Source organism: Narcine bancroftii, chromosome 1 (genome assembly GCF_036971445.1).
Source record: "Narcine bancroftii isolate sNarBan1 chromosome 1, sNarBan1.hap1, whole genome shotgun sequence".
Lineage (NCBI taxonomy): Eukaryota > Metazoa > Chordata > Chondrichthyes > Torpediniformes > Narcinidae > Narcine > Narcine bancroftii.
The window spans coordinates 192,952,305-192,969,532 of NC_091469.1; the positions used below are offsets into that span (position 1 = coordinate 192,952,305).

At 40.9% G+C, this 17,228-nt stretch overlaps 1 protein-coding gene across 17 annotated transcripts in view; it reads right to left on the bottom strand.

Moving 5' to 3' along the window:
* The window catches only part of LOC138736501 (neuronal calcium sensor 1), an 80,166-nt gene that overhangs the window by 13,131 nt on the left and 49,807 nt on the right, over positions 1–17,228 (bottom strand). For all 17 annotated transcript variants that reach the window (XR_011340367.1, XR_011340366.1, XR_011340365.1 and 14 more), the window contains 3 exons: positions 15,185–15,323; positions 13,278–13,356; positions 6,174–6,262 (listed from right to left, as the gene is read on the bottom strand). Coding sequence is in view for 5 of the 17 variants with exons in the window: in XM_069886163.1 (XP_069742264.1) it covers positions 6,174–6,262; positions 13,278–13,356; positions 15,185–15,323 (307 nt within the window). In the remaining 12 variants the exon portion in view is untranslated. The remainder of the gene's footprint in view (positions 1–6,173; positions 6,263–13,277; positions 13,357–15,184; positions 15,324–17,228) is intronic.

The window sequence follows — 17,228 nt, forward strand, 5'->3', positions numbered from 1 at the left end:
ACCTGATCAAGCTGGAAGATTTTACACTGTAAAATCTATGCAGAATTATGGACATTTATGAATATTTATGCCCCAAATCATGATGTCTTTATGAAGTACATGTTTTTAAAAACTGCGGGAGTGGGAAAGACAAAATATATTGAATGGAGATTTCAATTTTTGTTTAGACCCAATATTAGGTAAATCAGCGAGAACAGTCGTTGTCATTTATAAAGGATTTAAATTTAATTGCTATATTAGAGGGGCTCAACCCCTTAGAAAGAGACTACTCATTCAAGGGAACATGATTCATATACAAGGATTGGCTTATTTTTAATGTCTGTCCAGCTACAAAATAGAGTGGTCAATAGGGAGTACTTGGCAAGACTTTTATCAGATCACTCGCCGTAAATGTTAACTACTGCAGCAGTGGAAAAGCAAAAAAAGTATGTATAGATGGCACCTTAATGCTACATTATTAAAGAGGAAGGACTTTTGTGAATTTATTAAGAGTCAGATAGAAATATTTTGTGAAAACAATCTTCCTTCCACTGACAACAGTTTTTTTAAAATATGGGCTATGCTTAAATCTTATCTGAGGGGACAAATTATTTATTATACTAAAAATCTTGAGAGAATATGTAAGAAATTTGGAAGATCTTGAGAAGGATATAACAAAATTGGAAAAAGAATATAAAATATCAGGAACACAAGAAAAATACAGAATATTAGAGAACAAAAAGTTACAATATAATACACTACAAATGTATAGTATGCGAAAAAATATTTTAAAATTAAACAAAAATATTATGAACTAGGAGAATGGGCACATAAAGTGCTATATTGGCAGGTTAAAGCAGAGGAGTAATCCAGAATGATAAATGCAATGGAAAAAGAAGCTGATACGATAATATATAATCAAAATGAAATAATATTACATTTAGACTATATAAAACTATATAAAATCAGAATTAGTAGGAGATGAAAACAAGATGGAAGAATTTTTAACAAATGTTGAACTTCCTAAACTAGGAGAGAGAGAAAAAAATAACTTGGATGCATCTTTTGCAAGGGAAGAAATAGAGAAAGCTCTGGGTACTTTACAAGCTAACAAGTCCCTGGGGAAAATGGGTTCCCTCCCGAGTTCTATAGACAATTTAAAGATTTGTTGATGCCCTTTTGATGGATGCATTAGACCAGGTGGTGGAGACCCAAACCCTCCAGGAAACATTTTCAACTGCTATAATTACAATGCTACTGAAGTAAGGTAGAGACCCACTAAAAACCTCATCATGAATGCAGATTACAAAATTCTAGCAAGGGCACTAAGAGATTGGGTGATTATTTACCAAAATTAATACATTCAGATCAGGTAGGGTTTGTTGAAGGAAGGCACCCTTCAAATAGTCTGGGTAGATTATTCATTATAATACATATGGCAAAATCAAGGTTGAATCCAAAAATAACTATTTCTTTAGATGCAGAAAAGGCATTCGACCAACTAGAATGGTCTTTCTTATATAAAACGTTGGAAAAATTTGGTGTAGGTAGAAAATTCATAAATTTGTTAAAAACTACCATGAGCCACAAGCTAAAATTATAACCAATGACCAAATGTCATCTATTTTTCCCTTAAGTAGATTGAGTAGTCAGGGGTGTCCTCTACCTTCAGCATTATTTGTACTTACCATCTCCTGACGGCGATTATAAGAAGAGATCCAGATATTAAGGGCTTTAAAGTTGGTCAGGAAGAACATAAAATTAGCTTATTTGCTGATGTGGTATTACACATGTCTGACCCAGGTGAATCACTGATAAGATTGCATACAATTTTAGAAAAATATGGAAGAATATCAGGATATAAAATAAATGTGGATAAAAGTGAGATAAAAGCCATTGCAGAACTTTGATTATGAAAGATACCAAAAAGGTAGTAGATTTAAATGGAAGAAAGATGGAATTAAATACTTAGGAATAAAGACATAATAATGTACAGATTTTATTTAAGCTTAATTATATCCCTTTAAGAGAAAAAAAGGAAATATTTACAGAAATGGAAAAATCTGTCGATTGCATTAATAGGAAGGATAAATTGTATAAAAATGAAGCTCATGCCAAAACTACAGTATCTCTTTCAATCATTGCCTTTTGAACTAACTAAAATTTATTTAAATTATTACATAATTGTATAATACAATTCCTATAGAATAACAAAGTACCAAGAATTACACTGGAAAAGTTAACATGGGATTATAAAATGGGAGGACTTAGACTCCCGGATTTTAAGTCGTATTATCTATCAGTACAAGCAAGATTTCTATCATTTTTTTTTTAAAAACAAAATATTCTCCCTTTGTGGATTCGAATGGGACTGAATTCAATAAAAGATGAGATAATAAAGGACTTTATATACAAGTGGAATGTTCAGTCAATACAAAAAAACTATATAATCCTATATTAATACATATGATTGGAATATAGCAAGGAATAAATGAATGCATCAAAAAAAAAAAGCAGGTATATCACTGAACATGCCATTAGGTAAAAATGTGCAACTACTTATGAATCTGGGTAACAAAATATTGATTCATGGTATGACAAAGGAAAAAGACATGTTGATAATTGTCATAGGGAAGGATCTCAAGTCTTTTGAACAATAAATTAATAAGTATGGAGTAGCTTCTCCAGTCCAAGACCGTTCTTAAGAGAAAGATGGAGACCAAATTTGGTCCCACCTGAAATTAGTGAGATGGAATGAACAATTTGACTGGGGAACACACCTAAATTTATATCTAAAAAGTACGTTGCTCTCCAAATTAAAAGTGAAAAACCAGAAATCGAGAGAAATGAGAGTCGGATTTAGAATTTGCAAAAATGTAATTTTTTTTTTACTCTGCTGGTCTGATTGGTGTTTGGAAGTAGTGTACAGGCTGCCTAACAGTAGCAGTGAGGTTAGTGAAGGAGTCATGAAGGAAATTGGTAATGCGTGCAACAAAGGGACGGCAGTTGTAATGGGTGACTTTAATCTACGTGTAGATTGGGTGAACCAAATTGGTAAGGGTAAGGTTGAAGAGGATTTCTTAGAATGTATGCGGGATTGTTTTCTAAATCAGCATGTTGAGGAACTGACAAGGGAATGAGCCATTCTAGACTGGATATTGAGTAATGGAGAAGGGTTAATTAGAAATCTTGTTGTGAGGAACCCCTAAGGCAAGAGTGACCACAATATGGTGGAATTCTTCATTAGGATGGAATGTGACAGAGTTGATATAGATTCAAAGGTTTTGAACTTGAAGAGGGGTAACTTTGATTGTATGAGATGTGAATTGGCTAAAATAGATTGGCAAATGGTACCTTAAAGGACTAACGGTAGAAATGCAATAGCAATCGTTTAAGGATAGCTTGGAGCAAGTGCAGAAAATGTACATCCCAGTTTGTACAAAGAATAAATCGAGGAGGGTAGCGCATCCGTGGCTAACAAGGGAGATCCAAGAGAATGTCAAATCCAAAGAAGGAGCTTACAAATTCGCCAAAAAGAATAATATCCCTGATGATTGGGAGAAATTCAGAATTCTGCAGAGGAGGACAAAAGGATTAATTAGGAAAGGTAAAAGGGATTATGAGAGGAAGGTGGCAGGGAACATAAAAAATGACTGTAAAAGCTTTTGTAGATACATTAAGAGAGAGGTTAGTTAAGACAAATGTGGGTCCATTGAGGACAGAAAAGGTTAAGTTGATCATGGGGAACAAGGGTATGGCAGACTGTTTGAATGACTATTTTAGTTCTGTCTTCACCAAGGAAGACAAAACTAATCTACAGGAAATTATTGAGGATCGGGGATCTATTGTGACGGAGGGACTAAAGGAAATAATTGTAAGTCGAGAAGTTGTATTAGTTAAATTGCAGGGATTAAAGGCGGATAAATCCCCGGGGCCGGATAGTCTGCATCTGAGAGTGCTGAAGGAAGTAACCCAGGAAATAGTGGATGCATTGGTGATAATGTTTCAAACCTCTTTGTATACTGGATTAGTTCCTGAGGATTGGAGGGTGGCCAACATAACCCCACTCTTTAAGAAGGGAGGAAGAGAAAAATTGGGAAACTACAGACCAGTTAGCCTGACATCGAAAGTAGGGAAGGTGCTAGAATCGGTTATTCAAGATGCAATTGCAGTACATTTGGGAAGTAGTGGCATCATCGCAGAGTCAGCATGGTTTTGTGAAGGGGAAATCATGTCTGACGAATCTAATCGAGTTTTTTGAGGATGTAACCAGTAGAGTGGATAGGGGAGAACCAGTGGATGTGGTATATCTGGACTTTAGTAAGGCGTTTGATAAGGTTCCGCACAGAAGACTAGCGTATAAACTTAAAGAGCTTGGTATAGGAGGTATGGTATTAAGGTGGATAGAGAATTGGTTGAGGGACAGGAAGCAAAGAGTAGGAATAAATGGGTTCTTTTCAGAATGGCAGCCAGTGACTAGTGGGGTACCGCAGGGCTAAGTGCTGGGGGCGCTGTTGTTTACAATATATATCAACGACTTAGATGTGGGAATAGATAGCAGTATCTCGAAATTTGCAGACAATACGAAGTTGGGTGGCAGGGTTAGATGTGTGGAGGATGCTAGGAGAGTGCAGGGTGATTTGTACAAGTTAGGTGAGTGGGCCAGGACGTGGCAGATGCAGTATAATGTGGGTAAATGCGAGGTTATCCACTTTGGAGGTAAGAACAGGAAAGAGGATTATTATTTAAATGGTATCTGTTTAGGAAAAGGGGAGATACAGCGAGACTTGGGTGTTGCTGTGCATCAGTCGTTGAAAGTGGGCATGCAGGTGCAGCAGGCAGGCAAATGGTATGTTGGCATTCATAGGAAGAGGATTTGAGTACAGGAGTAGGGAGATCCTGCTGCAGCTGTACAGGGCCTTGGTGAGACCACACCTGGAGTACTGTGTGCAGTTTTGGTTTTCTTATCTGAGGAAGGACATCCTTGCCATGGAGGGGGTGCAGAGAAGGTTCACTAGGTTGATAACGGGGATGGAGGAACTCGCATATGATGAAAGGTTGGATAGGCTAGGCTTGTATCCTCTGGAATTTAGAAGATTGAGGGGGGATCTTATAGAAACATAAAATTCTTAAGGGTTTAGACAGAGTAGACGCAGGAAGGTTGTTTCCAATGCTGGGAAAAACCAGAACCAGGGGCCATAGTTTAAGGATAAGGGGAAATTTTTTTTAGGACTGAGATGAGGAAAAATTTCTTCTCTCAGAGAGTGGTAAATGTGTGGAATTCTTTGCCACAGGAAGTAGTTGAGGCCGGTTCCCTGTCAATATTTAAGTGTAGGTTAGATTTGGCCCTTGTGGTCAAGGGGATTAGGGGGTATGGGAAGAAGGCAGGAACTGGGTACTGATCAGCCATGATCATAATGAATGGTGGTGTAGGCTTGAAGGGCCAAATGGCCTACTCCTACACCTATTTTCTATGTTTGTATGATGTCAATTATAAATGCAAGATATGGATTAGTACAATATAATTTTCTACACCAATTATACCTCACACCACAGAAATTTCATAAATCAAAATCAGGAATATCCGAGATGTGCTTTAGATGTGGAATAGAAATAGGAACATTTGTACGTGCTATGTGACTGTGTGTGAAGGTGAGACCTTTCTGGAAGGATATTACTGAAATACTAATAAGGATAACAGGGGTGGCTTTTGTGGATGACCCGGAGTTTTATATTTTGGGCAATTTTATTGAAATAATTAAAAAATAACCAAATTCCTAATTTAATTTGTGAAAATAGCTTCAGCTGTGGGTATGAATTATGAGTACTTGGAAATCTGTACTCCCCTCTACAGACAGCATAATGGAAGACAGATGAGGATATTCTTTTTTTAAACCCAACTGTAAGCCTGACGATGTACAGATTTATACTGTGAAGTGGGGGGGGGGGGTGCGGGAAAGGGTTTGTTGTGTTTTGTTTTTTGCTTTGTCAGAAAGTTTTATATTTTTTTTTAATAAATATCTATCATGAAAATGGAAAACTGTGATATGTACATTTATGGAATAAAAACAAAAAAAGTTCCAAAAAAACTTAGTGTTTCTTTGTGTCTTTCTAAATAGACTTATATCAATTAAAAATAATGGGGAATTAGAGCAATAAAAGTATTCTTCAGGTTAATCTTTAGGATGACTCACCACCATCTGATAAATAGCATCCACGATATTTAGCATCTCAGTCCTGGTGATGTAACCATCGTTGTCTAGATCATACAGTTTGAAAGCCCCTAAAATAACATGTCAGCCATTATTTTATATTCCAAATCAATACCCTCAGGCAGAATGTAGGAAAGCTGTGGTCTTCTCTAATCATACTCATATTCATGTTTCAACAACACTGACCAAAGTTGATAACTGCTCTCCAAGATTCTCAGAAGGGACAATTGTGGAAGAATTACTGTGGATGAGGGAACAATAATAAAAAGTTTGTAGTGTTCACACTACGGAGCGAATAATGAGACCAGCAATCAACAGATTCGTTCCAAAACTCACTGCTTTATTGTTTGCTCACTGAGCATTTTAAAGGCGCTCCCTGTTCCCACTGCTGGGAACCGGAAGATGCTTTGCTGACTGGCAGCTATTCATACTTCACACATATGGCCCCTTTCCTTGAGGGAATGGGGAAGATGCCCAGCTTCATCTTGGTTTAGGCTGCTCTGACCGGGTGTGCGTTACAATCTGAGCCAGTTCGCCTGAACATCAACCATGTTGGTTGCCACACAACCTCCCCCACAACTGGCAAACTCGTCCCCCACAACCTAAAGTTTGTACTTTCTTCTGTTTGGGTGGCCTACCTCTACGCTTGGGTGCTTGCACTTTGACCGGCTTTTCCAGGTCCATATGCGCTGGCTTTAATTGGTCAATTGTGAACACCTCCTCTTTACCCTCCCACGTCCAACACAAAAGTAGACCCATTGTTTATCACGACTCTAAACGGCCCTTAATATGGCTGCTGCAGTGCTGGCGAGTGTGCGGCCCTTCTAACACAAGCCGCTTTCAGGTGCATTCTCCACCAAGAATGCACCTGCAGAAGCGGATTCAAACCTGTGGAATGGTTGTTCAGGTGGCAGCACTGAAAGCGCAGCGCTGGCCACCTTAATGGGATGGCTGCACGTGAGGCGCCTCGGAACGCACTCCGGCTTCTGTCCCTTCGGGATGTCAGCACTGGGACTGCTGGTGCGGGCTGTCAGCGCTGAGGCGGCCAGCGTGGCCAGTGCTGACAGTCCGCGCCGGAAGGCAGGGGCAGCAGGGAGGGGGGCTGTCAAGCCTCGCCAGCTGACTGTCATTCCTTTAGCAGCCGCTTTTAGGCGGCTGCATTCAGGTGCTTAGGGGGACTTCAGTGTTCCGGCAATTATCCCTCCCGGAGGAGGGATACAAAGTGCACCTCATAGGCGCACCTCATCAGGTGTCCTCCCGATAGCCACACAAGAGTATAATAGGTAGCTTTACATCGGGATATCTGGCCACCTGAAAGTGCCTAAAGACATACTCAAGAGTCCTTTAATTGTCTGGGAATGTAGGTCTGTGTTCGTCCATGTTGGGAGGTCGGGATGGGTGCCAGGTTACCCAGCCTTTCGTGGAACTTGGTGTCTGCTTCTTGCCCCCTTGGAGCAGTAGGAACTTGCCAGGGACTGCCAAGGGGGTTTCCATAGACCAGTTCGGCTTAAAAATCTTGTAGGTGTTTGGGCACTGTGAGGATGCTGAGTCGGACCCAGGGAAGCTCATCCACCCAATTTGGGCCTTTCAGCCTGGTCATAAGTGCTGATTTCAAGTGTCTATGGGAGCGCTCCACCAGGCCATTTGATTGCAGGTGATAGGTTGTTGTGTGATGCATCTGGGTCCTCAATAAAGCTGGCTATGGCAGCTCACACAGATTTGATGGACCCCTCTGTTAAATGTGATGTGGGCTGGGACATCGAAACGTGCTACCCAAGTTGTGACTAGGGCCCTGGCGCAGGATTCAGTGGTCGCGTCTGTGAGGGGAACTGCCTTTGGCCATCTGGTGAAACAGTCCACCATGGTGAGGTACTATGCTGCCCGTGATACCGGCAGTGGCCCTACAATGTCGACGTGGATGTGGTCGAATCTGTGGGTTGTGGGTTCGAACTGCTGCGGGGGTGCTTTAGTGTGCCTCTGGACTTTGGCTGTCTGACACTGAGTGTACGTCCTCGCAGTAGGACCAGCCTAGTAGCTGATTTGTTTTTTTGAGGTCGTGCCATAAAAACCAACTGGATATCATATGGACTGTGGTTCGGATGGAGAGGTGTGCTAGTCTGTGCATGGAGTCGAATACATGCCATCTCCAGGCTGCCAGGACAATGGGGCAAGGATGGCCCATGGCTGTTTCGCAAAGGAGCGTTTGCTCACCTGGATCCAAGGGTACATCCTGTTGTTGCACCCTGAGACTGCGGTCCTGTAACTGAGGGCTCCTGTCTCCTCGTTGTGTCCCTGCTAGCTCCGAATAGTTGAGCCCCTGTACCAATGCTTGGATGGTTGGCCTGGATAGACCTTGCATTACAACTCCATCTTTATCGGCGACATGTGTATCGCTGTCGTAAACTCAGATATATACGAAAGGTGCTGCTTCTGCTGGGCTGACCAGGGGTCTGAAATCTTGGTGAAAGCTGCAAACAGTCTGCCTTCCAGAAAGTATCTGAAGTGCAGGATTGCCAGGTAGAACAGTGGTCCTGGGGTGTACTAGCACGGCAGCGTTTGCCAGGCCTCTTCATTTAGATGAAAGCTGCTTTGGGCTCCAGGATCCAAATGATGTCTATAAGGGTGAACAGTGGTTGCAAGATGCTGGCTGCTGATGGGAGGAAGTGGTGGTAGATGTTTACCATGCCCAAAAATTCCTGCAGCCCTTTGACTGTGGTAGGCCTGTTGAACTGTCGGATGGCTTCTACCTTGTTCGGCAGAGAAGTCACGCTATCCTTTGAGATCCTATGGCCCAGGAAATCGATGGTCTCCCACTCAAACTAGCATTTGGCCAGGTTAATGGTCAGTCCAAACTTGCTCAGTTGGTTATATAGCTGGCAGAGGTGGAATAAGTGCTCGATAAGGTTGCTGCTGGTTAGCAGGATGTCGTTGAGGTATATGAATAGGAAATCCAAACCCCGGCCCATTGCATCCATTAGGCACAGAAAAGTCTGTGCTGCATTTTTTAAAGCCCAAAAGGAATCTGCAGAAACTCGAACAGGCCAAAAGGTGTGATCAAAGTGTTTCTCTGCATGTCCTTTGGCTGCACTTGGATTTGATGGTAGCCACATAGCAGGTCAACTTTTGAGAAGATGCGGGCTCCATGTAGATTAGCTAAAAAGTCTTGGATGTGTGATAGGGGGTAGCGGTCCAGCATGGTGGCTTCGTTCAGCCTTCTATAGTCCCCTCATGGCCATCAACCCCTGGCTGTATTCAGTGTAGCAGTGAGGTCCGGGGCTGTCGGACCTGCGGACAATCCAGAGATCTTCCATGCACCTGAACTCCTCTTTGGCCAGACAGAGTTTGTCTGCGGGTAGTCTTCTAGGCCTTGCACGTAGGGGTGGCCCTTGAGTGATGATGTGGTGCCACACGCCATGTTTCAGCATAGTCAAGATGAACTGCGGTTTGAGTACTGATGGGAAATTGGCAAGGAGCCTGCTGTACTTGTCGCTGGACGATACAATTGAGTCCAGGTACAGTACAGGTAGTTTGGCTTCCCCAAGAGGGGAAGTTTGAAAGGTTTTGGTGTGGATCCTTCAGGTCAACCAGCAAACCATGGGCCCTAAGGAAGTCTGCCCCAAGGAGCAGTTTGTCCACAATAACCAACATGTGTTGGAGCCGAATTGTAGTTGGACCTTGCATTTGCCGTAGGTCCGTATGGAACTTGTTTCTGGCTCTCAAGGTGGGTCCACCCTGTCTGGTTCTTGTCTCTGGTGTGATGGGTGGCAATGACACTGATTTTTGCCCCCATGTCCACAAGGGACCTTTTGTCCCACACATGCAGCAGACTATCTGGGTGGCCAGCCACTGAAGCTATCAGCGGCGGCTGGCCCTGGCGTTTCTCTGAAATGTGCAGGGTGGTCGCAGCAGTGGGCTTCTGTACCCCATCTCTGATGGTAGAAGCACCATGGGTCCTCTGTGATTTCCATCTTCCGTTGGGGTTGCTGGCACTTCTGTGTCCCACTGGACTTGGGTGACTGTGGGGTCCTTGTTCTGGACAACTGGCTGACGGCAGCTTCATTCTCCCTCCTAGTTTTCCAGGGGATGTCTGCCACCACCACCAAGATGTCATTGGACATTTGCTCGAGGAATGTCTGTTCGAACATGAGACAGGGCTTGTGTCCCTCTGCCAGTATTAGTATTTTATCCATTAAAGCTGACGGGGTCCTGTCGCCCAGACTGTGAGGTGTACGCCCCCCACCGGTGGGGCATGGGAATAATTTGGTGGGGAATGGGGCTTATAAGAATATTTTAGTGGGGCATAGGAATATTTTGGAAAATAATTAAAAAGTTGGTTTGAAAAAATAAACTTTTATTTTAGTGTGAAAGATGTGACTTGGCAACGCTGTCAGTACAACAAAATTGTGGTAACTTCCAAGTAAAATCATTTTGTTCTTTTTACTTTCATAACATATTTTTGCGCTTCCGATGTTTCCCTGTCGTTTCTCTTATTTTAACTGTTGTTATCCTTGGTTATCATTTTAATTACATTTTTTCTGACTTGTCATGGGGTGCGGCACCACATCATCACTCAAGGCCCACCCCTACGCGCAAGAAGACTAGAAGACTACCCGCATTCCAAATTATCTCATTGGATATGAGGATTCCAAATTATCTCAACAATCATTTCTTGGTCCATACCCCTTTACATTTTCAGTTCAGTAATGAGTGAGACCTGAATCTGAATATATCTTTGCGCACTAGCGTATTGATGGGGGTGGGGGGAGGGTCGGCCCCAGGCGCCAGCCTGAAGGGGATGCCAGAAAGTAAAGCACGAGGCTAGCGCAATTTTGATGCCCTCTGTGTATTCTTCCTTTGATTCGATCATTACTTTTATTACATTTTTCAATAGTAAGACATAATAAAATATTGATTAATCAGTTTCAGGGAGCTTGCACTGTTATATATTCAAAATGATCAGACCAAGCAAGCTAAATTTTGAATGTGTGTTTGAGATAGTTGACATATTGAAGCAGTAGTTGAATATGAAATATGTGTTCCAGTGTATTCCCAACCTTAATTGCATTGAAATACACGCAGTAAATGATTTAATTGAAGCTTTTTTTTGAATATACAACTTTTTTCTGCTAATGGTAGGTCATATTTTTTTTGAAAAATTAAAGTGGGGCCTAGGGCAAAAAAGGTTGAGAACCACTGATCTAGGTGCATCAGCCGGGCTGCTCTTTTGCGTCTGGAGAGTCCGAAGGTGCTGAGCAGCAGCGCTTTCAGCACTGTATATTGCCTTCCTCTCGTGGGACATGGATGAAATCATCTACCCAGGCAGCGGTTTATTGGTCCAAGAAGGTCACCACGTGGAAATACTTTGTGGAGTCTGATGTTATTTGTCTGATCTGGAACTGTGCATCCACTTGACTGAAGTGCTGGGTTGCAGCGTCCAGAAGGTAGGAACTTTTAATGCAACGGCATTCACTGCTGCTGTATCCATGATCATTGGAGTCACCAATGTAGTGTTCGCGCAACGGAACAAACAACGAGACTGGCATTTGACAGGTTCATTCCAAAACCCGCTGTTTTATTGCTTGCTCACAGTGTTTTAAAGGCGCTGCTGGAAACCGGAAGTTGTGTCATTGACTGGCAGCTATTCGTACTTCATGCATGCAGGCCCTTTCCTTGAGGGGAGGGGGAAAGTTGCCCGGTGCCATCTTGCCCAGTGTAGGCTGCTCCGATCATGCGTGCACATTACAATCTGAGCCAGTTTGCCTGAACACCAAATGCATTGGTCACCACAAGGTGATTATTTTAATAGCACATAGTAATGGAATATGAATGTTCATTCAAATAAACAACATATAAATAGTATATACCTACATTTTGGCTGACAAATTTGTTATATATTTGGAGCATTTTAAATTGCTGGGTGAGCTATTATTTCCGGTAGCTCTGCTTCTACCTGAATAATACATTGAATTTTAAAATCCACACTGTTGTGTCCAGATAATAAGTAAATGGACAAATAACCCTGAGATTTAGACCAATAAACCAGATTACATGTATGCAAATCACAAAATGACATGTTGAAAATCTGAACAGAAGCACATTTTAAACTAAAAACAGAGCATCAATAAATCTAAGAAACTGTTAGATTATTATCTGATGATCTCTTGTTCTTTAGGAAAAGAAACTTAACCTCACCCTGTCTGGCCTAGCTGATCACTGAGAATGATGGAGAAAACCACCATTGTATCAAATTGCTCTCAATTTCAGGATGGGCAAAAATGTAATTAGAGCAGTATGCTATCATTCAACGAATACAAAAATGATATTGATAAAAGATGAACAAAGTTGCAAAACATTTCCAAAGTAAACTTTGCAAAGCAAATTACACTACAACAGTGGGCACAAAAATAACATATGAGCCAGAATAATTACCTATGTGATGCAGATTACAGGTTATCATTTAAAATTGAGTATAGGCATCCATCTGATTTACGAACAAGTCATAGTTACAAACTGACAAGCTGGCTAGAAGGGGAATTATGTGCATCTCCAGTTTGAGTGGAGCTCACTTTCCATTAGCTCGCTGTCCCAATTGTCAGGTGGCAGGTGACACAAATCCACTGTCAGGCTACGCCACATGTGGCCTGGGGAAAGCAGCAGGTGGGTGAGGGGATGAGCAGCCCAGCGGAGAGGAAGGATGGGGGAGGAAAAGCACCCTGCGCCATCATGATGCACCACAAAATGACCATCGTTTGGCCTGCAAAATGGCCAATGCTTGGCCTTAAAATGCAATTAAAATGATTGTGCCCTGTGCTATTATTGGGCATAAGATGTTTGAGTGTTTTGGGAAGTGTTTTATATGCATATAAAGGTAAAATATATATACTTATATATATTCTAAGATAAACATATGACTAACTGATGTTAATAAGGACCATTTGTACTGGTTCCGAATGGGTTAAAGACAGACCTAAGTAATGGAACATGCTTAACCCAGGGCCTGCCTGCAGGTGGAACCAAACTACACAGCATCTCCCCACATCTGCAATGTAGATAAGTGAGTTTCAAGTCAACTGAGTTACTACTTACATCGCAGTTTCTCATCCAGAGTCCCCCGAGAGGTTACCGAGAGTGCTTGGATAAACTCAGAGAATTCAATTTTTCCATCCTGAAAATCCAATCAAGGCATCTTCATCAACTCTCATGTAAAATATATTAGTATTCAACAATGTCTCAGTGGCAAAGCTTTTATATTTCAATCAATAGATTCAAGTCCTATTGCAGGACCTGACCACAATCTTGGCAGATATTTCTGTTTTCCCCAAATGAAAACTACATTTTGAATTAAGATTTCCTGGCAGTATTCAAATAAGAGGAGGAGAATTTTAGATTAACATCCTTTCCACAACTGATGTAACCACACAGAGCAACTTGCCTTTATTCCTTTTACTTTGTAACTGCAATTTATTTTAAACAAACAAAATGAGAATTTCAAAACTTAACTAACAGAATGTAAAGTGCTTGCAGTTCAGAGGTTGTGAAAGACAACACTGAAATGACCATCTATATTTTGAAAAACATTTGCCAAAGAATGAGGTGTCACCCCAGTTTTCTAAGCTATGGAGAAACAATGGCACTATGGGGAAAAAAAAAACAGAAAATGCTGCAGATACTCAGCTTGTCAGGCAGCTTCTGTGGAGAGAGAAGCAGAATTTCAAGTCAATCACCTTTCACCAGTATTGGATACATGAAAAACAAATATATTTTGAGTTACAGAGCAGAGGAAGGATGGAGAAAATAAAAATAATTTCTATGACGGAGTGGAGACTAAAATTGTTCAGGTGACAAAAGTACTCTTGATGCAAGAAATGGTGATGAATGTTGTTGATCACAGCTGATCTTTATGAAGGTTTACCATAGAGTGGAATGAATAGGCAGAGCAGAGAGAAAACAACACAGGAAATAAGAAATAAAAGTAAATACTGGAAATACTATGTAAATCAGATCATACATATGGAGTGAAAAAAGCAGAGTTAATGATGCAGGGAGATGACCTTTCATCTCTTACAAATAGGAAATCTCCAAAATTTTGAATCAAAATTGAATACCAAGGGCTCCAATATGCTCAGATGAAAGACAAGGTGGTGTTACTGGGAAAATAAAAGCAACCAATGGGAATTGAATGAAGAATGTAGATGTTCAGATTGACAGTTTGACAGGTGATGAAGATGCTCAAACTGAACAAGTGTTTCTGCAAAGGACCACTATTTGTTTAGAGGAGACCACTTTGTAAACCTAAAATGTAATAATACTAAATTGGAAGTGGTGCAAGAGAATTATTGCTTTGCCTCGAAGGACTGTTTGAGCCCTAGATGGTGGGAAGGAAGGAATAAACAGGTATTGATCATCCTGTAGTTGCATGAGGAAGTGCATGGAGAAAGGGAGTGATTGGTTGAGATGAAAGTGTGAACCAAGGTGTCACAAAGGAATGGGTGTGAGAGACAAGTTTGGTAATGGAATCTCCTTGAAGATGGTAGGTAAATGAGGCTAGTGGGATAAAAAAAAGTCAAGGAAACCCTATACTTGCTTAGTTGAAAGGAGAGGGGATCTGAAGTGTAGGAAATAGCAGACCTCAAAATACAAGCAAGAACGAGCCTGCTCCACTAACCTTGGACACTCTCAACATCATGATAAAATAAAAAAGAATGCATGAAGGAATCTTTGGGAATTTGTGGACGAGTTATCACCTATCATGCGAAAGATGGGTGTGGAAGTCAAAGAAGGGAAGAATCATTGACAGGGTTTTCCATTACATGCGTATATAGTTATTATTAGCCCTGCCCTATTACAACTGTATTCTCACAAGGTATCAATTCACAAGCCAATGCCAACTGAATATTCCTTCAACAACTATGATCTTCACTTTCTATCTTGACAATCTGTTAAATTTATTCATTATAGTGAAGGAAATAAAAATGTTAAAGCAAGCAACTCACTTTATTTTCATCAAAGACATCGAAGACAAACTTAGCAAATTTCGTGGGGTCTCCACAGGGAAAAAACTGCTTATAGATTTTCTGGAAGCCTGCTGCGTCAAGTTGCCCACTGGGGCAATCTTTAATAAAACCTTTGTACCTGTCAGATGAAATATTAACAAACACCATTTGAAGAGTAAATTTATAACAGCATTCAATTTTAAATGAAATTTCATATGTAAAATATCTGTATAAAAATTAACATTCTCAGAGCTATGTTTAGCCCCTGCTGTATCCCTTATGCACCCATGATTGTGTAGCTAAGTTCTGCTGATTTCAGATTTATTGTCAGAGTACATACATGAAATCACATACAACTCTGAAATTTCTTTTCCTGTGGGCATGGCAGAATTGCCACTTATTGGTAGTACAAAAATAATGTACATAACATACACGTGTAAACAAAGAAATGTAAACAAACTCAAATGTGCAATAGAGAATGGAAAAAAAAAATCAATAAAGTGCAAAAATAAGAGTCCTTAAATGAGTCCCTGATTGAGTTTATTGTTGAGGAGACAGATGTGGAGGGATAGCAACTGTTTCTGAACTTGGTGGTGAAAGTCTGTGGCACCTATAGATTCAATACAATCTACAAATTTGCAAATTACACCACAGTTATTGGAAAAGGGATGTGATATGATGAGTCAGAATACAGGATGGAGACTGACCATCTATTTAGGTGGCATCAGAGAATTTTGATCTCGACATCAACAGGAACAAAGAGCTACTGTGAATTTTACGAAGAGGCCAAGGAACCTCGCACTAGTTTTCAGTGAGAGGATGGCAGTGGACAGCGAGTTGACATGTCAGTTGACCTCTTCTAGAGCCAGCACATCAAGGCAGCTGTGAAGAAGGCACACCAATACCTCGATTTTCTAAGAAGTCTGAGGAAATTTGGCATGTTAGCTAACTTCTACAGGTGTACTGTGGAAAGTATACTGACTGGTTCCAATTACCTGGCTTGGTAATTCAAGTGCCCAGGAATGCAGAAGGCTGAAGAAATATCAAACATTACAAAGTCCATCACAGGCCCAACATCCAATCCACTGAAGGACATCTATGCGAAGCGCTACCTCAAGAAGGCAGTCAACATCAAAAGATAGTCACAACTTCTCAGAACCATGAAACAGGCCCCTTTGGCCCTTCTTGTCTGTGCCAAACCATTTTCCCCCTCCAATTCCCACTCACCTGCACCCAGTCCACAGTATCCATACCTCCCCCATCCACATACCTATCAAATTCTTCTTAAATGTTAAAATTGAGCCTGAATTCACCAATTCAGCTGGAAGCTCATACTGCACTCCCATAACTCTGTGTCAAGAAGTTGCCTGTCACATTTCCCCTAAACTTTTCCCTTTTCACTCGTAAACCATGTCCTCTGGTTTGCATCTCACCTACCCTCAGTGGAAAAAGCCTATCTACCTTTACTCTGACTATACACCTCAATTATAAATACCTCTGTCAAATCTCCCCTAATTTTTCTGCACTCCTCAGAATAAAGTCCTAACCTGTTGAACCTTTCCCTGTAACTCAGTTCCTGAAGTCTGGGCAACATCCTAGTAAATCTTCTCTGCTCTCTTTCTATCTTATTGATATCCTTCCTGTAGTTAGGTGGCCAAATCTGCACACACCAATGTCATATACAACTTCACTATAACATGTACAATGACTTGGAAATCAGACTCATACTAAGATATGGGATGATGGAATGCAGAAATTCAAAGCTATATTCCTTTATAGAAAAATACATACAATTTGAGAAACAAATATCCTATATTTTGGCAAATTTGGAGCCTATACACATGATTTTTAGGTATAAATATGTAGAAATGTTCTTCTAGCCTCTTAAGACCAGTGTTAACCTTCTTCCTTAAATGGAACATGATCAGATAAAATCTGCTAAATTCCAGTATGTTGGAGAGCAATGCTCTGGGCAATCAATGATACGATACTGTTTCTTTATCTTTTTCTTCTTTCTTTATATATATATAATTTATGGGGTGTG